The 23297-nt window shown below is 35.4% G+C and overlaps 1 protein-coding gene across 1 annotated transcript; it reads right to left on the reverse strand.

Moving 5' to 3' along the window:
• Positions 1-430: 430 nt before the first annotated feature.
• LOC107768024 (DNA polymerase zeta catalytic subunit-like) lies at positions 431-13888 on the reverse strand. Its single transcript, XM_016587129.2, is given in 15 exon segments — positions 431-885; positions 1198-1812; positions 2713-3016; positions 4224-7834; positions 8064-8441; positions 8527-8644; positions 8727-8902; positions 9011-9163; positions 10059-10127; positions 10715-10757; positions 11417-11529; positions 11641-11690; positions 12139-12196; positions 13512-13594; positions 13675-13888. Coding segments are annotated over 15 exon segments (6057 nt in total). The 5' UTR covers positions 13787-13888; the 3' UTR covers positions 431-711.
• Positions 13889-23297: the final 9409 nt, after the last annotated feature.

The raw sequence follows: 23297 nt of genomic DNA on the forward strand, positions 1-23297 counted from the left end.
GTGCAAATTAGTGACTTCAACACATGATTTGCATACGAACTATTGGGCGAGTCCCGAACGTTGAGCGTTAGGCGTGTTTAGGGCGCACCGTCGGGCGCCTAGGGGCGTAAGCCTCAGAGAACTAAGTCTCACACATAAGTCTCAAGATGTGTTGATAGTGCCCCGCCCCGGGGCGAGCCCCGAGGCGAGTCGCAAAAAAGCCTTTTAAACAGTGTACCACAGTACCAAGGTTGCTAGGAGTTTCGACAAGGAACTAAATACTTCTATGCCATTAATTCTATAATTACGGAACATTTTTCAGGTTTTCTTTTATTCTTAGATAATAAAAAGATAAATGGCAAAGATCTGGTGGCCACTGCCAACTACATTCTTGAGTCATTATCCGATGATAATCATATGGTGTAGCAGAACCGGATTCCCAGACATCAACTTACCACACAAGAATAACTTTTATTTTTTGTCAGGAAAATACAAATTTCTTTACAACATTTGAATTACATGTTCCATTACTAAATACTCCGATGAAAATCAGATTCGTAGTATACAAGGCTTAATTTATTTTACAGGACTATTAGAAGATCTACTAGGGAAAGTACATACATTTATATTTACAAAAAATTCATATAATGTGGTACAACATATGTATAAATTTTGTTCGTTAGATACCTAAATACCCTTCACACTACATCTTTGACGCAGAAGACGCATTAGTTAGAACCATTCCACGACACAACTGGGATAAAAACCTGCTTCTGTAGTAACAGCAGAAAGAGATCGCAGTTCTTTCTGGATTTTCCTCCTTTCGTAGAAAACAGAGCATGCAAGAGATATGCATTTCACCCCACTTTCTACAAGCCAATCTCCTCCTCCACAGTGCCGACATATCTAGAAGGATGTAATAATCATAAGCATGCATATCAGAGATAACATGCTGCGAAGTGTAAGAAAATTTTAAAATATTGTAGCCCAAGGGGGGAATTTCCCAGGAAAAAATGTGTTCTGTTTAGTGGATCATTATCATGGTTCTATCGATGACAAATATAAAGGAAGAAAGGAGAAGCTCAATAAGCAGGTAGGGGGAGAAGAAAAAAGGATCATTATCAACCCAGATTTTGCGGAGCCATATGTTTTTGTGCTAACATGTACCAATATCAATTTTATAAAAAGAAGATAATGCTCAATGAGTTAGATACTCACAGCAGCAAGGTGTCGGATGTTTCTTTCCAATATTGAAGTTCTTCCTGTTAATGCAGCTGCAACTACAGCTTCGTTTCTGGAACAGTTTTGACAGACGTAACTAGATGCCTGGATCAACTCACCGCATAGGATACAATGTTTTGACATATAGTAATAATCAATTCTAGTTCTGTGCGCATTTGCAGCAAATGGGTGACGTTTACCAGCAGCCTCCCGCTCCGGACGAGGCATATCTGAAAACCACTGATTCAAGTCAGCTCGAACGAGCCCAAATACTCGTTGCAGAGCTGGGATTATCTGTTTCTTGATATAATATATGTCATTCAACCTGTAAGGTGAATCAATCGAAAGAAGATCCAAGGGATCTACCACGACATCAGCCAGCCTGGCACCAGGTTCACCATGAACCACAACATAAGGTACTCTCTCTGCATACCGAGGTTCTGCCCTAGGGTCGACTCTCATTGCCTTAGTGGCAACAATTGCTGCTGGTGGAAGTGAAAAAGCCTGTGCAGAATAGGTGCCTAAGCGTACCTCTTTTGCAAAGACAAAATCCTGAAGAGATACTCTGCCTGATATAATCTTTTTCCACTGACGCACCAAGTAATGTTTCACCTGTGCACACATAAAAAGCATTTAAAACAGAATTAATAGATACTACATAGTTTAGAATTCCCATGAACATACACATCAAACTGACGGCATTAACAATAACTGTTTCAAGCCGAACAGAAAAAGGGTATCTAGTAATTTACTGGGAGTACTTTAAATTGAACTGGCTTGAGCTGTTGTAATACTTCCTCTCGTTGGTGTTTTACAGCTTCCGAACATAGGATTCACAAATAGCATTCACCATACAGATAAGTAAGATCAACTACATTTCAAGGCAAACTAGTTGGGTCGGCAACACAAATCATCCGCATCCCCAAATGGAAGAGGTGCATGCAGGTAAGCGATGTTCATCTGGAGTACTCTGTATAAAATCGCTTCAGAAGGGATTTCCTTCAGGGCTTAGCAATCAATGTAAGTTATACTTCATACTCTAGAGGGTTGAAGGAGTATGATGCTATGGTTATGATGAGATTTATAGGACTGAAGATAAATATTCAGCGAACACCTAACAAGCATATACACATAAAAAGAAGACTGCTTAACGTCAAATACCCGCCTGGTTCTAGAGAAGATTAGATAGAAATCAGTCATATTACTCTACCATAACTGTTGCTTAACATCAGCTCGACACTGTTCATTTTGCCTATTGATACTATGACAATGCCATGTACACGTAGGGAAATTTTACCCTGCTTAGACTGGCATCATGCAAAGAAGATGGTTAGTAAAATGCCTGAAAAATGTGTATGATAAGCCATTGACAGACATGTCCTTATCTGGCAGAACTTGCTATAGAGCCCCTAGCACTACTCAAGCATGTTCTCTAACTTTGTTGATTTTAAATATTCAACGAATTTAATAACACTGAAGGAAGCCACATAGGTCCGTACACATGAAGATTACCTTCTCAATATCTTTATATTCAAAAAAGACTCTTATAGAGCGCTCCATTATCTTGGACACAGCCCCACATGTATCTCTTCGTACTGTCTCAATACCTTTAGCATCAAACACTGGTTTGCTTTGGCCAAGGTTCTCGTAACTATAACCAACATATCGTTTCTTAGTAAGGAGGAAGCACGAATCATAAACCTTTTCCATCTTTAACGTGACTGGATTTGGATTCATTGCAGTTACTTCTGATGCAATTTCATGACCAATTCTAAAAGCTTCTTCAATGGACCGTCCTTCAAGGAGTACAAACATGCTGCGAAAACAAAAGCATGGATCAACCTTGAAGAACGAGAACAAAACAATACTGGGAGAAATGAACTCTAAATTATCAAGGGCAACACATCAAATCTGATGAATGAATCCATGTTTTTTCCTTTTCTAATGTGACTGTATAAGGGTTCATTACAGGTGCAACCTTTGTGGCATACTTGTAAGCTTGTTTAACATGTATCCTTTGAGGAGAACAAAGATGCTACAAAGAAAATGAAATAACTTAACAGCTCGTGCTTCATATTGCAATAGAATAAACTACGTTTTGATTTGACAGCGAATCAGCAAAAGCTGGTTGCTGAACTTCTAGTCTACATTTCAACGTCTCTCTCTGAATCCTTCTCCAAAAGAATTCACTGACAAAATCAGATGTTTCTAAACTCAGAAATATCTCATACAAAATGCAGTCAAAACATGCTACTGCGGACTTGATTTTGTACTATACATGGACACTTCAAAACTGCTTTATAGCCAAAAATCAACAACCAATTTCCAGTAGCATTCACAGACAAGATCAGATGGTCGTTGAATTTTTTTATTTTTTTTTGATAATTGTGGTGTCCGGGCCAGCTTGCCGGCACCTCGACTAATTCCATCGGATACCTGCGACCTCTCACCAGCGACAGGTACTAGGTAACTCTCAGATGGTCGTTGAAATGAAAAACATCTCATACAGTGCAATCAAAACATGCTAGTGAGAACTTGATTATGTCCTAAATATAGACATCCCTTATCAATTCCAGTACCATCCCTTATCAGTTCCAGTACCATCCCTCATGTCCTAAACTATTTGGCAATCCTAACTTAGTTACCAATTCCAGTACCATCCCTTATCTACATATGACATTACAGATCACAGAGTAGCTCAGTCAGACACAAAAAGTGCAAAGTCGGCAAGCCACAAAAATTATTAGACTTTCTGCTAGACTGATTGGATAAAAAATAATCTTCAAGCCAGCAAGTGTGTGTGCATGAATAAACTCATTTCATCATCATTACATGTTTCAATAAAGCTTGCATTACATGGCTTCTATATTATTTTCCATTACATTACACCTCCTTGTTATTTCGTGTAACTCAAAACCATGTAGCATTTCAAGATCAATGCAAGTATTAGATATCTATTACTGCTTGTTGAGATTTTAAAACCTGGCAAGCATTTCAAATAGATAGTCGGCTTAAACTAATACCTGTCTGTATCACCATATATGACTTTAGCATTCCACCTATCATTTGTGTTAACAAATGAAATTGCACTTTCCAATGTTCTACGGGCACACTGGACAATACTGTCAGCGAGCTCAGCACAGGGCATGCGTCCACTAAATCCAGCAGCTGTATACCCATAGGTCACATTGGCTATTAGCTTCAAAGCAAGTTGCCTCGCATTGAATATCCGATGAAGAACTTGCTGTCCAGGAGCCAATTTCTTCATTGCTGTTTTAACCATAATCCTAGTATCTAAAATTTCTTCCAATAAGCGAGGTAATACCCCCTTCCGGACCTTGGGAGGCACATACATAACACCATTTGGAGTGAGCAGTATTTCATCCTTTAAATTATGCATCACATTTTTATCAGGTGAATATGAACTAACACCGAGGATATTAGTTTTTGCAGAAGTAACTTTACCAAGGCAAGTACAGAAGCAGAGGTTATATGCAATTATCATAGATGGATAAAGTGATTGAAAATCCAAAACGACAACAGGGTCTGCATAAAATCCAGATTTTGGTTCCAAGACAAGGGGTATACATTCCATGGCAGGTTGAGAAGCAACTTGTTGGTTTCCAGGAGCAATAGCAACATAATTTTGTGCATGAGCCAGCCTCAGAAACATTGATTCAACACGGTACTGTGAACCCCTTGAAAGAACTGAAAAAAAGTCAATGCCAAAAATCCGTGCAAGCTCTGATGTTCTATTTACCACGTCAAGTTGATTCATGATATGAAGGTTCAGCTTTGCCCTCTCTAAAACATACTCTATACATCTGTATCTTGAATGTCCAGGACCACTTAAAAACCAATTTGTCAATACCTTGGTAGGAATATATGGAACTTTCCGTCTCAGCACTGCTTCAGCCACAGCTTCAAGCGTGTACAAGTTCAGCTTCACTTCGCCACGCATCAACCGCCAAATGTTAAGGACAATTCTACCCCCAACATGGACACCACTGGCGTGAGTTCGGCCCCATTCATCATCAATTATTGCAGCATCTTCATGAAACATTGGGTCAGTTGCAACTGCTTCAGAAAAAACATCACTTAGTTTTCCTCCTTCAGATTCTCCAGAAACTATATTGCCCTCTGATGGAGTGCGAGATATTTTGTTAAGCAAACCAATGCCAAGGTATGCAGCCCGTTCAGCAAGAAACCCAAGGGAACCGCCTTGAATATCCCAGCCCATAAGTATGTCTGGGTCAAAAGAATTAATCATCTTTATGAAATGAACAAATACTTGCCTCTCTTCAGAGAAAGTGAAAACTTTACACTCAGATAATCCATCAAGGTCTTTTTGAACAGATTCACCATTGCAATGCACAAGTACGCGAGTATCAGATCTTAGATCATCATCTTCCTGGAAAACGAGAACAACAATTCTTATGGCATCAACTCGAGGATCAGGTCTCAGATCACCCCTGGATTCTGCTTGGACCTCTATGCTCAATATTGTTAACTGCTGTCCACAACCGATACTAGAAGGGTCCCGAAAACCAGTTTGACTTAAAGGAGTTAGCCTTGATTTTCCATCAGGACCGGATATCTGGGAGAGATCTTGAGAGCCACGCATTGATGGTTCACATTTCAAGATAATATCTTCATTTTGTTGTTTTATTCTAGCATGGGGAGAAACAGAATTCATTAGTACACTATTGCTTTCCTGATAAGTTTCTTTAGCTTGAAGATCATTTGGATTTGGTTCTGAAGCAGAGACAGAATCCATCAAAGGTTGATCACCAAAGGTGGATTGAGAACCCTGTGATTCTGCTACATCATCAGAGCAAACCTTTATTGACGGGTACACTGGTGGACCAGAAACTACATTCATTTTAGAAGATTCTATACAATCAAGTGACAGCCATTGTTGAACACATTCACTTCGTGGTGGTGAATATACAGGAGTCAGCATGTATAAATAAGACCCATCATTTTGATAGTGAATGGGTACACCCAACATGTTGTCTTGACAATGAATGTAGTTGCTTGTTCCAGAACTAGTACTGCAAATCTTTTCTCCTGCTAGGCATTTCCCCTCAAAGAAAGGGGAGCATTCATTTAAACCTCTATCCTTGGCACATGTCCTTGTTTTATTTCTCTTGTTCCCCACATGGTAACTAGGGGCACCACATGCTAACTGAGCATTCCGTCCAGGTTCATCTGTGAACTCCACCTTAGGAGGTTTCTTGATGAAGGTCATGCCTATAAGTTCCACAGAGTCACCAGATACACCAGTTACTGCAGATGTTGGACTATTAGGACCAACAGGAGATTGACTTAAACCTACTGCATTTTTTTGCAGCAATTTCCCAAAACCAGTAAATTTACCTTCAGTTTCAGATGCGAACTGAGAATATGGAGCAAATACAGAAGCACAAAGATCAGAATTTGAAGTTTTAGTACATTTCACACAGCTGTCAACATTTTCGCGACTAGAGCATCCACAGCTTCCCATGTAAATGGCAGATTTTTTATTCTCAACATCAGGAAGCTGGAATAGTTCTTTAGTCCCCTGTGAGGTGGATGCATCACTAGTTCCATAATTTTGCAAACTTGCAGATGTTCTGCTGACAACATCAACATGAGGTCCTTCAGAAGAAAGAAACACTCCATCTTTTAATGCATTTGCCAGCAGAGAGCAGGATGAAAGAGGCAACTTACCATATGAAGGACAATTAGATTTGTCAGCTTTGATATCACCAGGATCAGCCTGCATCTGAAGTGCAAGACATGAGTTCCTCTCATGTCATTCTTTTGGTTGATCCGTGAATGCTGATCGAGATATCAAGGAATCAAGAGGCATTTTCTCTTTCTCATCATGTCTGGATTCTGCATAAAGAAAAGAATCTTCTTTTCCTTTTGCACCAAGTTGTACTTTTTTTACCTGATTTTCATACTCAGGAGACTCAGCATGATAGGATCTTTTTACCCTCATCAAATCACGCGTAGAGCATTCAACTATCATACTAGCTTCCATTTCACAATTAGCAGATGCATTCAAACTTCCCGTTAGAAAATTAGGGTATTTGTTAAAACTCATGTGAGAAGAAGTTCCTCTGTCATCTCTTTCGCCACAAATGTGATTGCTAGATGTGTTAGCTGGATTTGGATGTGAACAATCATTCACATTTTGACCCAAAGAAATGGGTAAAGAGCACCATCCTGGTTTTTTCTTTTTGTGTTTATTGCTAATGGCTAAACTAGCATTATTCAATGAATCTGCTTGGGAAGATGTTCCGAGTTTTCTATGTGGGCTTGGATCATCATTGGAGCCATCCAGCTGAGGAATCATCACAGCCGGCGAACTTCTGCACGAACGATCACTGCTGATGGACTCAGAAGCTTTTTTGTCTAATTCTTCAAAATGACAACCATGAACAGAATCAAGAATGTCCTCACACTCTTGCTGAGATTCATTCTCATAGGCCACATTTGCCTTCTCCAACACCGTATTAATAGTCGCTGCTGGCATTAAAGGACTCAAAATGATTTCCCGAGCAAGGTCATCATCGGAGTTTATGTCCTCTGAAGCTTGAGAAGATGCAAGCCAATTTAGAAGTCTCAAGGCATCCTGATCTGAAGCCTAAATTGCAAACAATATGAATCAGAAATGGATTCTGAAGATTACGAATTGGTTACTTGGAAGAGCTAAGAAATGTAATGCAAAGAAAAACAAAATAAAAAAATGCTCAGCATGTCCAACCAGAGATCACATCCAAGCAAAGCATGAGCCCTAGTAAACAAAGTAACAACATCTAAAACAAAATCCATCTTGCATAGAATGAGCAAGAGTTAACCAGGAGCTAATTTACCTTCAAATCCTGTGATGGTACCACGGAAACAGCTGTTTTCAATTTATCAGCTAACATCTGCTTGGGACATGCATCCGTTTTCTCCCTTGATTCAACAACAACATGATCTTGAAATAACCCTTCTTCTGAGCATCGGGATGGTTCCCGTATACTATTTAAAGAGCCACAATGTACATGTTTGGCAACGCTCCCATCATTCATTGATGAGTTGATTGACTGCGGAATATCAGAAGAAGTGTTCACATCATTGCTTAATTCCATTAGAATCTCTTCATATCCAAGCCCATGAGAAAGTGTTCTCAAGACATCATCTCGAAGGGGTTTACCAGGATCAGGAGGCAAGCCCACTTCGTGCACCCCATTCCTTGCAAACTCCTCCTGATACAAGAAAATAGCATATAAAATACACCAGAATGATTTAAAAAATCGAATGGACCTCAATAAAATAAAAAATCAAATGGACCTCAATAAACTTGGCTATTGACAAACCTCCCAAATTGGTATTAGTGACTGAACCATTTTCTCTTGGGAGCTGGTCTGTGAAAGGGACATACAGGATATAAACTGCTGATTCAGAATTGCTGCATAAGCATATAACGAACTTAGCAATTAAGCCAAAGGTGCAAATACATAAAAGTTGTCTATCAAGTCATGAAAACCAACCAACCATCAACAATAGCATCTCCTTCAAGTTCAGAGATACTTTGTCGCTTAATGTTAGGGATATCCGGATCTGTTGAAGGATCAGCCTGACTAGAGCCTGTCCATATCCAATTGTCCGGAATTGTAGAAGACACCCAAATTGGTGTGTTGAAACAAGCCTCACCACCTAAATCAACCTAATAGAAAGTTCCCGTGACACTGGGTAATCAATATTTTATGCTTTAATTTGTAGCAGGATTAAACTAACAGCACATGTATCTACTGTAGTGTGAATGCACTTTTACCTGAAACTCTGCAGTCATGGAAGTGGACATATCAGAATACCTTCTTCTGTCAAAGCATTTAGCCTTTCTTGGAGAGAAAGTATCTGGTATTGGATTGCGGAACTTCATCTTTGATACATGTAGATGACCCATCCCATACAAGTTATAGTCAACCTGCACGTTTTATGCATGAAAGGGAAGAGAACATGTTATAACTAAGCCAGAGAGAGAATTAAGCAAGGGAATCTCAAATTCTATTAGAAAGTAAGGCTGCATTCTAATGCACTTGTAAAGATAGTATATGACATCCACCTATGCAGAAATTTTAGGAACTAAGATGCCATATCTTCATACTTCAGTGCATGTCCAACACCACCAGTTATTAACAACGAGAGTCTACCCAAAAAGAAAATCGTAAAAGTAAACTATCATGATATATGGAGACAAGTACACAGCAGCATATCTTGATGTAAATATTTTCAGTTAACCACAAAATCTGAAATAAAAAAGAAAGAAAGAGATCAGACAGTTTGCTTTCTTAGTTTTGGGAAATCACTAAAACATTTCTTCTTAAGAGTCAACTACTTTACTTTTTTAGTTTTGAATCACTTATTTTTCAAATTTAACAATATATTTACAGTTTGCTTTCTTAGTTTTGAGTAATCAACCTAGATTTCTGAAACTAAGAATCAGCGGTTGACAATAGAATAAAATAACAGGTGAAACATGTTCTGATATCAGTTTGAGATCTGACACGGGGACCTCAAGAATAACACCAACAAAAAATTACAAAAAGAGCCTATAGCTTCTGATATTCACAAAGAGAGCCAAGTAAAACAGTCAATTGCTTTAATGCACAGGTGATCATCACAAGATGAACTTGCTGCGAATACTAGTTTGTCTAACTGCCCAATTAACAATTTTTACATCTCTATTCGCCTTTTAAGTACTTCTAAACTTGATATATGCTTGAGATAGAACTTTCCCACTGCCCCTGGAAAAATTTTAACCCCCATCACTTTAGTATGTCATATAGGAGTTTACTATCCATGAATTAAAAGGTAGTTACCAGGAATTGAAGAAGGAAAGGTATATGAGATTCGTGGGGCTGTAATGACTTATCCATTACTGCACCTCCCTGCATAAAAGGAACAGAAAAATTTAATGATAACAATAAAATATAAAATGATTGCCCATCCTTCAATTCCTAAGGTATTAAGGGCATTGAGAGAAACTTCAGGTGTCAAGGAGACAGGTGTTTCTTTGCCAGTAACAACATTAAGCTAGCAGATATATCACACTCTAATTTACCAAGGAATAAATTAACTATTTTTGTGTAGACCAAGCACCACAGTGTGAGAAAAAAAAACTCTAGTTAAGATTATGCATGAGACTGGTGAAGTATGTTTGGGCAAAAAAAAACGTAACATGCACCAAGAATATATCTTACTTTAATGCAAGAGACTGGCGATATATCAAACTCTAGTTAAAGTAATAAATTTTATTAAATGTTTGGGCCAAAAAAAAGCCCATATATCAAAAAGTTGAAAACCTACAAAAAGAGAAACTATAACATGCACCTTATCACGTAAAAATATGTCTTGCCTAAATTTCTACATCACGAATCACAAAGGCACGATGTTAGGAAATTTCGGAAGTAAGCAAATGTTAGCTCTGTTATGTTTGACCAAAATACCTAGAATAATAAGGACTCATAACACGTACCAGAAGAAGATTGGCAGCACGCGAGACATCCTGTGGATGATAGCTTATATTTATGTCAAGGAACTCATAGGCAAACCTCAAAATAAATAAAGACATGAGCACAACACCAAATAGTTTCTCAAGCAATATTATGTGTCTCATTTTATCTGACCTGCTTTCTATTTTGGTGCATCCCAAAAATATTACCTCGTTCCTACAATGAAAGCATTTTTTTGTCCAGAAATTCAAACTAATATGAAGTAATACAAGTTTATATTACTTCAAATTTGAAGTTACATGAAGTAATACAAGTTTATATTACTTCAAATTTGAAGTTACATCTTCTCAAGCAACTCTTAAATTTTTCACGCCTTAAACGCTTCCCTACCAGGCTCGATATAATAATCATTCCAGCATTTTACACTAAAAACTTCGTGAAAATCATACCAGCATGTATAAAATGAGATGGAGAGAGTATAAGAAAACTACATACTAAACTCTTTACTAGTCATCCTAAAAGAATAAGAAGCTTCATTCCATAGCAGGTTGAATGACTATCCAGGGAAAGTTATTTAACGAACCCCAAGGCTTGAAGAAAAAAAAAAAAAAGAGACAGAGGAACACCTAGCCATACTTATTATTGAATTTACTATGCCTGTTTACCACCTAATTACATTAATTCTCAGCAAACAATCACTGGCACAAGGTAAAATCATAGGATACAGATAGATCTTCACAAACAGTTCCTCAGAAGAATGATAACCATAAAACTTCCTTGCTCGTACAAGGCTGCAGCCATGGACATGTTGACGTTTTGAGCCAGCATTGCCTTTAAGCTGAAAGAAAATTTAAAACAAGTTCATGCATAAGTTGAAGCAGCAATTTGCAGAAAAGTGTCACCTGTAAATTCAAATGCTTAGATGACACTCCACTGCGATCAGACTTACCTTGAGCGCCTTCTCAAGAGCAAGAGCTAGAGCATTCGTGCATTCACTCCCTAGCCGATCTTGAATCCAGAAAATTAAATACAAGAAACATAGTGAAAGATCAATGTTAGTAGAAACGAAATTATCCAGTCAGCCTCTAAAATTTATTATACCTGCCCAATTTTGTGTTTACTTGTGCTGATTACATTCTACACACTAGGTGAACTACTAACGCACCCCAGAGTTTCATACTACAAAAACCTAATGAAAATCACTCAAAGTGCATAACTCAAGGCATTCCAAAAGTTTTTAACATTTTCCAATTGAAACTTCCTTTTTTCTTTTAGATGAAATTTGAAACTTCTTTTTGGATTAACCAAAATAAAGGCATTCCAATAAACAGTTTCTCCTCTTATAAGTAACGAGTTTTGGGATCAAACACATACCAGTTCCCCTTCCTCTAACTCTCCACACCATGGGCCCGGAAAAAAAGAGAGAGAAATTAAAAGGTACATTTACCTTTTTGATCTGATTGGAGGAAGAGATCTGACCATGGAACATAAAAATAAGGCAGAGCCTGCAACATGATGCATGTTAGTTCAGCCAGAAAGTCAAGAGCAAATATTCTGTATGGAAAAGTTAACTTGTTCAATTTCATGTCAACAACTTTTTATGAGAAGGGTGGCAAAGAATATTTCATGCCAAGACAAAACAGGATTAAACAAAAAAAATCTTTAACAGACAAGCATTCTTCTCCTTTAAGCATGCAATCTTTTTTTTAATTAGAACGTGCCAACAGCAAATAACAATTCACCCCCCTTCTTATAAGATCCTTCTTATAATCCTACTCAAAGGATTAAAGCATCTTGTTGAAAATGATAATTTTTCACGAAACTAGAAAGATAACTCTCCTTTTAATATAATAAAACAAATCTTGATCAACATCAAAACATTTGTCGTCGAGAACTGATAAAATATCATTCATGTTCGCTGTAGCACTAGCAATTCCAATCACTTTGCTAGGTATATTCATATCGCAGAGCACTCCTACGACATTCCTCTATTTCATCCATCCTATCATAACTTTACCTATTACATCTTCATCTTATGTCATTCTCCGAGAAAACTGAGTCTAGATATCTGAATAGTCAACATTTAGACACTACAATCTCATCTTATCTCATTCCACCTCATTCTTCTTATGGGTCTAATCTTGCAGTGCATATGTTCTATCCTACTTCTAGTCATCCTAAAGCTCTTACTCCCTTAGTGTTTCTCCATATTTCTAACTTTTGGTTGACTCCCTCGCTAATTTTCTCATTAACAGAATTTAATCTGCAAATAGCATGCATTACAATATCTCATCATATATAATACTGGTTGACTAATCTATAACTAGGGTAAACAAGTTCAGTCTCAAAGCCCTTGGTGTAAAATTATAGTTCCAAGAAACTCCCATGTATCTCTTCTCACTGTTCTCACAATTTTCATCACTCTTTCAAACAAATCTTTTATGGAATATATATACCTAGAATGAATTGCTTTCTTCTTAGTCACCCACCACTGGATTTTTCCTGGCACTATATTATATTCTCTCCTCCACATCAAAAATAAATTATTATGTAGGGATCCTTCTTTCACTCGCTACATTTTTTAATAAATCTACCAAATATTAATCCATATTAGTTAACCTTGTAATGTCCTTAAATTTATCCTCTGCCACTATTTCCCAAAATATCATCGTGTGACAACTTTACTAACTATAGTTGGCATAATTTTGAATGTCTAATTTTCCTTATACATCAAAACCTAAGTACTACTATTTCTCCACTTGTTTGGTCTTTGGAATAAGAAATACTAAAAATTGTAAAGAATAAAGTAAAAATTCTTACTCCATGAAGGTGCAAACAGGTCTTCTGGCCAGCTGGAGTGGCACCATACACTCTGATCACAGGAACCTCATTAACTCTCCCACCTGTTCCAAGGAAGACGAAATTAACGATCACAAAAATGTGATGTGCGTCCTAATTCAAGCGTGCGAGTAGTTACGCATACCTTGGAAACTGCTGTAACAAATGTCGAAGCCAGGAATTGGAGCGGCCATGTAATAGTCTATTGAAACAATTCGAACACTGAAGAAGTTCGAATCGGTCTGAGAATCCCCCATTTTCTTCTTCAATTTCCTGCTTCATCTGCTTTTGGAATTGGTGGTAAAGTCCCGTTTGGCGCCGCTTTTGCGCTTTTATATGAGGAGCGTTTGGGGAACTTTTTTATTTTTCCTTTCAAGTTTTGGAAACTTACCTCGCAAGATTTGTGTCGGTAGGTCCGGGCCCATTCTGCCCCGTCAATGTATAGGATTATTTAGGAAGAATTTATGGAGTCTACTATTAAACTAAAACTAATTATCCGGTTATGCCCACTTGAATAATAACTATTATACATGTCTATCCCATATAAAATTATTACATATTCATCCATTAAGAAAGTTTTTAAAGACTTCAGGGCCAACGAATCTATACCTAACCTATATGAGACCTTTCTTCCTTCAATCCAAAGTAAGAAACATTTTATTTCTCTTTTCATCGATTTTCTCTCTTTGTTCTTGCTTCTATCTTCGTAAGTAAAATTATTTATCTGATAGGCTATATTTTTATAATATTCACAAAGTAAAATATTGATAATTAATGGGAGCAAGGAGTAGCAGTTTTTGTTTAGTTATGTGATGATTTTGTGTATACAAAAAATTAGATTTGCTCAATATCTATAAATTATAATTCAATTAACTCATTACACGCATGTAGTTTAATTTTCTCTTGCTGAATGAAATCATCGCCTATTGAATACCTTTCATCGCCACAAAATGCTCTCTCCCTCCCTATAAATTTTATATTTTCTCGTCGCTAATTATTCTAGTTCGAGTCATTTCCTGAAAAAATTTAATTATGATTCTGTTGCTATTAAATATTGCTTATAGTACCTTTTGAAAATTCATACTGAAATTTGATCGCAGTTGGAGCTGATCTGAAGTGATCGAGATCGAAATTTTCAGCTGAAAATCGAAAAAGAACACAATTACCCAGCAGTATACTACTATGGTATACAATATGTTGTAGAAGTATATAGATATACTACAATAGTATACTGTTATAATATATAATATACTACAACGGTATATTGTAATAATCGAAGAAGAACACAGTTACCTAGCAGTATACTGCTACAGTATATAATATACTATATGAGTATATAGTTATACTGCAACAGTATACTATTATAGTATACAATATATTATTATAGTATATACTATAATAATATTCAATATATTGTAACAGTATGATGTAATAGTATACTTATTACCCGTAAATTCACTTGTCTTTTCCCTTTTAATTTGCTTTAAGTTTTTACCCTACGTGAGGGGCAAATTAAAAATGCCAAAAAAAAATATTATAGCATGATATATAATGTAATGGTATACTCTTACAATTAGATCCTTTTAGAATTTTTTGAAATTTTTATTGACAAGTGATATTATTTCAGTTTAATAATTGAATAAAAAAAATTTAACTCTTTGCGCACAATTGTATACCCTGTTGGTATATCTATATACTATACTGGTATCATATGTTAGTTAATATTTTTTGGTTATATTAGCTACATTTAATTGGCACACAGTTTAATTTTTCTTTAGTAATAGTATAAAAAAAGAATAATAAAAAATAGTAAAAACGGTAAATGAAATTAGATTATGAAGAGAGAAAAGAATATAAAAAAAGAAGTTAAATGAAATTAAAAAAGGAAAAAAGAAAAAAGTAAGAAGAAAACGAGAAAAGAAAAAGAAAAAAAAAAGAGAAAAGAAAAAAAAAAGAAAAAAAAGAAAAAGAAAAGAAGCATAGAATTAAAAAGAATTGGAGAATAAAGAAAAAATTCCCCACAAAAACTACTATGGGTAGGAAATATAATTAATTTATGGGTAGAAAAATAAATGGGTAAATAGTTTTGTTTTTGTGGGTAACTATGTCAAAACCCATTATTTAGTGGGCGTTTGGACATAATAATTGTAAAATTCCAAAAAAAATGTGAAAAAAAATTTCAAGTGAAAATGATATTTGAAATTTATAAAAAATTGTGTTTGGACATGAATATAATTTTGGGTCGTTTTGAATTTTTGTGAGTGGTGAAAATTTTGAAAAACAGCTTTTTAGAGTTTTTCAATTTTTCGAAAATTTTCAAAATGCATCTTCAAGTGAAAATTAGAAATTTTATGAACAAACGCTGATTTCGAAAAAAAAGTAAAAACATATTATAAAATAGAGGGAAAAAAAATCTATGTCCAAATGGGCTCTCAGGAGTATATATGAAAGGAATTTTTACATTCCTATGCCATATAGGAAACTATATTACCCTCAATGTTTAAGGTTTGATATAATTATATTTAGTATACCTAATTACCAATTATATACCATTAGTGGTTTTTAAGGGTATTAATTACACTCCTAATTTAATGGTACTGTATACTCCTTCTAATACCACTCCCCTCACGTTTCTCTCTCCAATTCTCACACCTTCACCGACGTTTCCCTCCCACACCCATGATTTCTTGTGACGACCCAAAAGGGTCATCACCTGTTTCTAATTGAAATCTGTGTCTCCGAGGCCCTGAAAACCTCATTTAGAGTCGCCTCGATTTGTGTGCACAATCCGGGCGCGTAGCCGGAAAACTTAAATGTGAAATCTTGTGAAAATTGCTAAGTTTTGATCTCGAAATGAATAAATTTGACTTTGGTCAACATTTTAGGTAAACGGACCCGGACCCGTGATTTGACGATCCCGGAGGGTCCGTAGGAAAATATGGGACTCGGATGTATGCCCGGAATCGAATTCCGAGGTCCCCAGCCCGAGTTATGAATTTTAAGTGAAATTGTTCTCTGAAAATGTTTAAAGAAAATGGAAATGAAATATGATAGAAAGCAATGGTATCGGGCCCGTGTTTTGGTTCCGGCGCCCGGTACGAGTCTTACATATGTTTTGAATCACTCCTGTAAAGTTTGGTAAAAAACGGACGTCGTTTGACGTGATCCGGACCCAAATTGGGAGAATTGATTTTTAAAAGGAAATCTGAGAAATTTCATTGATCTTGAGGCTCAATTCGATGTTCATGATGTTATATTGGTGATGTGATCACACGAATATGTTCGTAGGGTGTTTTTGAGGTAGTGTGCATGCTTGGTTTAGAGTTTCGAGGGCTCGGGTGAGTTTCTAATAGGTTCCGGGATGCCTTAGGCTTTAAAAGATCAGATGTTGCAGGTTCAGGAATTTTCATAGGTCTCTGAACCCTCTTGCAAGGTCCGCGAGCAATCACGTGCGGCCGCAGTCGCCTTGAGCGGTCCGCGGTGGGTGTTGTGCGGCCGCGGTCAGCTTGGTACGGTCTGCACGGGGCAATGATCCGCAGGTCTTCAGGGAACTTGCGTGGTCGCGGTCCACGGTGGGAACTTCAGAGGGGTATAAATACACGTGAATTTCAGTTATTTACACTTTTCAAAACCCCAAAACATAAGAGGCGATTTTCCAAACAACTTTTCTTCTCCGAAACGATTAGTAAGTGATTTCTAACTTATTTTCTTCACTTCTTAACATCTTTTAACATGATTTCAACTTCAAATCAAAGATTTTCATGGGGAAATTGGGTGATGTGGGTAGAACCTAGGTTTTTCTAAAATTAGAGATTTGGACCTCAATTTGAGGTCTGATTTCAAAATAAACCATATATTTGAATTTGTGGGGGAATGGGTAATCGGGTTTTGGTCTGAACCTCGGGTTGGGACCACGTGGGCCCGGGGGTGAATATTTGACTTTTGGGTAAAACTTTGAAAAACTCATTTTCATGCATTGGGGTTGACTCATTTAGCATTTATTAATGTAATTAAGCAACTTATGACTAGATTCGAGTGGATTGGTGGTGGAATCAAGAGGTAAAGCTATAATTGAGACTTGAGTGGTGTTCAAGGCATCGAGGTAAGTGTTTGGTTTAACCCTAGCTTGAGGGATTATGAGTTGAGTCATATTTGCTACTTGCTTCTTGTTGAGTACGACGTATAGACATGGTGACGAGTATCTATACGTTGGTGTCAAGCATGACCGTGGGTCTTAACTTGAAAGTTGTTGTGTTTTTGAATGACACCTGGTATACTTTAATTAATGATCCTCTATGATTAAGTATTTCCATTAATTGAACTGAGTACTAGCAAAGTGAGATTGATTATAGCTGATTCTCCCTTGCCGGGATGACTATTTCGATATCCTTGTTCCCTTGTCGGGAAGTTATTATATTACTTATGTTCCCTTGCCGGGATTTTTTGTGATTGTGTGATATTATGAAATGGGAGTGAGTGGTACGCCTACCACAAGACATTATGAAATGGGAGCGGGTGGTACGCCTACCACAAGATATTATGAAATGGGAGCGAGTGGTACGCCTACCACAAGATATAATGAAATGGGAGCGGGTGGTACTCCTACCACGAGATAGAATGAAATGGGAGCGGGTGGTACGCCTACCACGAGATATGAGAAATGGGATCGGGTTGCACGCCTGCAACAAGAGGAAACTGAAAGTGAAAGTTGTCTTTATTTTCTTCATTTGTATAGAAGTTATAGTGCTAGCTTCCTTATTATTCCCTGTTATTTCTTTTAACTGCTATCCTCGAAGCATGCTCCCCTTCCCCAGCTTTAACTACTTATTACTTGTTTACTTTTCCGCCATATATTATATAACTGTACATGTTTATCTGGAGTCTGGTCCTAGCCTCGTCACTACCTCGCCGGGGTTAGGCCAGACACTTACCAGCACATGGGGCTGGCTGTGCTGATACTACGCTCTGTGCTCTTTTGCACAGATCCAGGTTTTGGATAGCAGCAGTAGCGCGAGAGCCAACCTTCAGTCCAGTGAGACACTGAGGTAGCCTTGCAGGTGTTCGCAGGCCCGGCGTCTCCTCTATCTTTTATTTCCGCCTGTTATCTCATATATTCGAGACAAACAGTTTATATTTTCTTTCAAACGGTTGTATTTAGCACTATTAGAAGTTCATGAGTAATATGACACCAGTTCTTGGGTAGAGACATATGTTGATTCTCGCATTATTGTTCAGTTTTCTTTAAATTTAAGTCTTCCGCATATTTATTTAATTCCGTTGCTTTCATGCTATCGCCGATAATTGTTAAAAGAAGTAATTGTTAACGAAGTAAGCAGTTAAGGATTGGTTTGCCTAGCTCTCATTAGCAGGCGCCATCACGACTCCCGAGGGTGGGAAATCCGGGTCGTGACATTTCTGTATCAAAATCCCATTATTTCTTCCATAGCCAAGGCACTGTCGGCACTTCTACAATCTTGTCCCAATGTTTTTGTGCCCGGGGAAGATGAGCACAAGCCTGGTCGATTTGATGGTTATGATTTCGGGTTCCTTCAGTAATATAAGAGGAAAGAAAAAGAGAGCAGCAATTCCACCATTGACAGCCATTAAAAAGCTTTGAAGCTTTGAATTCAAATTTGGGTTTTCAAAAATCATTATTTGTTTGAATTGGGTGTTGTTGTAAATAATTGCGAATATGGTTTGGAGTTTATATCTCAATTTTGAGGGATTTTGTTGAAGATTAGACTTGGTTTTTGCTGAATTTTAGATTGAAACTCGAAGAAGAAGAAGAAGAAGAAGAAGAAGAAGAAGAAGAAGAAGAAGAAGAAGAAGAAGAAGAAGAAGAAGAAGAAGAAGAAGAAGAAGAAGAAGAAGAAGAAGAAGATATGACATACATTATATTGCAACAATTGTAGATAAATTGTAGAAAAATTATAGACTGTTGTTATTTATTTTTGAGCTTTTGTATTTTTGTGTTAAAAGTCTTTATGGGAGTTTGTTATTCCACTTTGTCTGTTTTGGAGCTAACTTGTGCAGATGAGAAGATGTTTTTTAAGTTATATATATTGCTATACCTTTAAATTCAAGAAAGTATGGTTGTATTGTATTTAAAGAGGTGTGAATTTGTAGAATAGGTTGAATGTGAGGAATGAGTCAAATAAGACTCACAATGACTTGTTTTCTACATTTAATCTACAACAAAACTACATATCATTTGAAAAATTAATATGAAAATACAGAATTTCAATGTTTCTACAAATTATCTACAAAATTTCTATATATTGTTCATAATAGAATTTATCTTTATTTTCATGCATGTTCGTCTGGAACACTAAAGTTACTTAATATGCCAACATCTTCCGTTATAGAGGAATACAACTTATCTATAATTTTCTACAACTTTCACATATTATTTCCACCCAGTTAAACATAACTACAATAACATAAAATTTGAGCTTTGTGTTTTTGTGTTAAAAGTTTTGATGGGAGCTTATTATTCCACTTCGTCTGTTTTGGAGCTAACTTGTGCAGAGGAGAAGATGTTTTTTAAGTTATATATATTGCTATACCTTTAAATTCAAAAAAGTATGGTTGTATTGTATTTAAAAAGGCGTGAATTTGTAGAATAGGTTGAATGTGAGGAATGAGTCAAATAAGACTCACAATGACTTATTTTCTACATTTATTCTACAATAAGACTACATATCATTTGAAAAATTAATATGAAAATACAGAATTTCAATGTTTCTACAAATTTTCTACAAACTGTTCATAACAGAATTTATCTTTATTTTCATGCATGTTCGTCTGGAACACTAAAGTTACTTGATATGCAAACATCTCCCATTATAGAGGAATACAACTTATCTATAATTTTCTACAACTTTCACACATTATTTCCACCAAGTGAAATACAACTACAATAACATAAAACTTACATACAAATTTTATACAAAATTTATACAATATGTCTTTTGTATACTTTGTATCTGATTTATACATAGTAAAAATAATTTTCATACAACTAATTATATATTATACAACTTATCTACAAATTATCTACAATTTTCATATATTATTTCTACTAAGTTATATACAACTACAATATAATACCACTTAAATATAATTTTTATGCAATGTTGTTCAACTTTCATACAATAGTTAAATGAATAAAAGAAAAATAAATAAACAATAGAATACATTTTTTCTACAATTTTTCTACAATTTCTGCAATATAATGTATGTCATGTCTTCTTCTTTTTTTTTTCTTCTTCTTCTTCTTCTTCTTCTTCTTCTTCTTCTTCTTCTTCTTCTTCGAGTTTCAATCCGAAATTCAGCCAAAACCAAGTCTAATCTTCACTAAAACCCCTCAAAATTGAGATATAAACTCCAAACCATATTCCCAATTATTTGCAACAACACCCAATCCAAATAAATTTTGAAAACCCAAATCTGAATTCAAAGCTTCGAAGCTTTTTAATGGCTGTCAATGGTGAAATTGCTGCTCTCTTTTCCTTTGCTTTGTATTACTGAAATTTGGACACAATTGTGTTTGATGTAGAAGAATTGTAGAAGATTTAGTCATTTTTGATTTGTGAAATCAGAAAAAAGTTTGAAACACAGCGTATCGAAAAAGCAAAGACGCTAAATTTGAAATGAAACTGACGAAGAAGAGTAATGAGCGTGATTTGCGTTGTGGAAGATCTGGAAGAATATTTAATCCCCCAATTTTAGCGCGCCTAAATAAGGAATCATACAACTACAATGATTCATTGTTTAATGAATTGTCTATATTTTGTAAAAATACTATTAGCATGAAGGGTAATATGCAAACTATGAACATATTTGGTAATATAGTTTCCTATATGGCATAGGAACAAAATTTTCCTATATGAAAATTTGCTCTACTTCTTCAAAAATAAATAATTAATTACTAAATGAAGAATGAAATATTTACGCTAAAAAATAAAAATATCAAGAATGTCCAAATATGCCCTTATGATATTTTTGGATTTTATCTTGCCGGAGAAAGAAACTATGAATTGAAATTAAAATATTTCCAATTATGGACTGCTGGCCATAACAAATATTTGTGATTTATCTTCGTCTGTCAGAAAAGGCCGCTGTAAATTTGAATAATTCTAGTAGTGAATTACCTCTTTATTAAATGACATGTAACATTAGTAGAATACTTTTTTTTCTCAACAAATGGAGATCACAATGTCTGATAGTCAATCATTATTCTTAAATCTTAATTAGCCTAAGGATTTCGTTCTCTTTTAAATTTTAATTTTGTATTTGCAAACACTGAGCGCTTATAATTCAACAAGCGTACATAGGGGTGTACATAGGTCGGATTGGTTCAGATTTTACAATTATCAAACCAAACCAATTGTGTCGGGTTATTAAATCTAAAGACCAAACCAAATCAATAAAACTCGGGTTTTTCACTCTCGGTTTTTCTCGGGTTATTCGGATTTTTTTATTTTTTTTCCGGTAAAATCTTCGTAGAACAAAACATATAAATTGTGCTCAAAATATTTTTTTAATCGTAGTAAGATACAACTATATGAAGTATTTTCCAAGAAAATAATACGAAATATGAGATGTGTCATGGCATTATCCTAAAATATTCAACAATAAAGAAAATAAAATTATGAAATATAAATATTGCTAATTAAAAAGTCATAATAAAAATAAATATAATCTAAAAGTACTAAGCCATGCTAAAATAAGTAGACTAATAAGGGAGTATTAATTACATGACTAAACGCTAAAGAAAAAATAAAAACAGGTTATGTATTTTTCTCTAAATTATTGCAAAACAAAAAATAGATATTCGATACATTCCCGTTCGTAATATTGAATTGAATCTCTTTTGTTAGCATTAGTATTGATTTGATTTTGGTTTGGGCTTTTGTTAGTATTATTTAATTTACTAATATTAATGGCTATAAAACTTATTGGAACATTCAAAAGTTCTAAGTCCAACATTGAAATAATACCTTAAAAGATAAAATTATGAAATTTTTTAAGAAATATTTATAAATTACATCACAATAAGTATATTTATATATTAAATATATCTAAAATTTCTATATATGTAATGTCATCGGGTTGGTTTGGTTTCGGTTTGACTTTTAGTTAAAACCAAACCAAACCAATTATGGTCGAATTTTTTTTCCAATACCAAATCAAATCAAACCAAACCAAACCATAATCGGGTTTTTTTCTCGGTTTGACTCGAATTATCGAATTGGTGCGATTTGTTGGTTTCCTTTGTACACCCCTAAGCATACATATAGTAAAGCCCGTTAACGTTCCAAAATACAAAGAGAAGTCTTATATCCTTATCATCGTACTATACTACTATATTATAAGTGAGAAATTCTAAGTCTAAAATTGAATTACAAAAATATCCCCTCAAAAGCTAAGTGACCTTTTTACCCTTCAATCAACTATTATTCTTATTTAATTTATGTATAAAATATAATTGTACAATAAAATACTATACTTTGTTAGATTTGAATATTGTTCATTGAAGCACCCACTATAATGTCTCTTGAATATATTAAATTTAATATTTAATGTGGGTATATTTTGGGGACGTTGGTATTTCTTTTCTTTTTAAGCACTAATTTTTACGTATGTGTGTTGCACGTAAATTTTTAGTCTATTATTTATATATAAAGGAGAATTGTTGTAAAACTATTCCCTTGAAATTAAAAATGCATAATCTTCTAAATATATTAATATTTGAAAATATTTATC

The sequence above is a fragment of the Nicotiana tabacum genome, chromosome 7 (assembly GCF_000715075.1).
Source record: "Nicotiana tabacum cultivar K326 chromosome 7, ASM71507v2, whole genome shotgun sequence".
NCBI lineage: Eukaryota > Viridiplantae > Streptophyta > Magnoliopsida > Solanales > Solanaceae > Nicotiana > Nicotiana tabacum.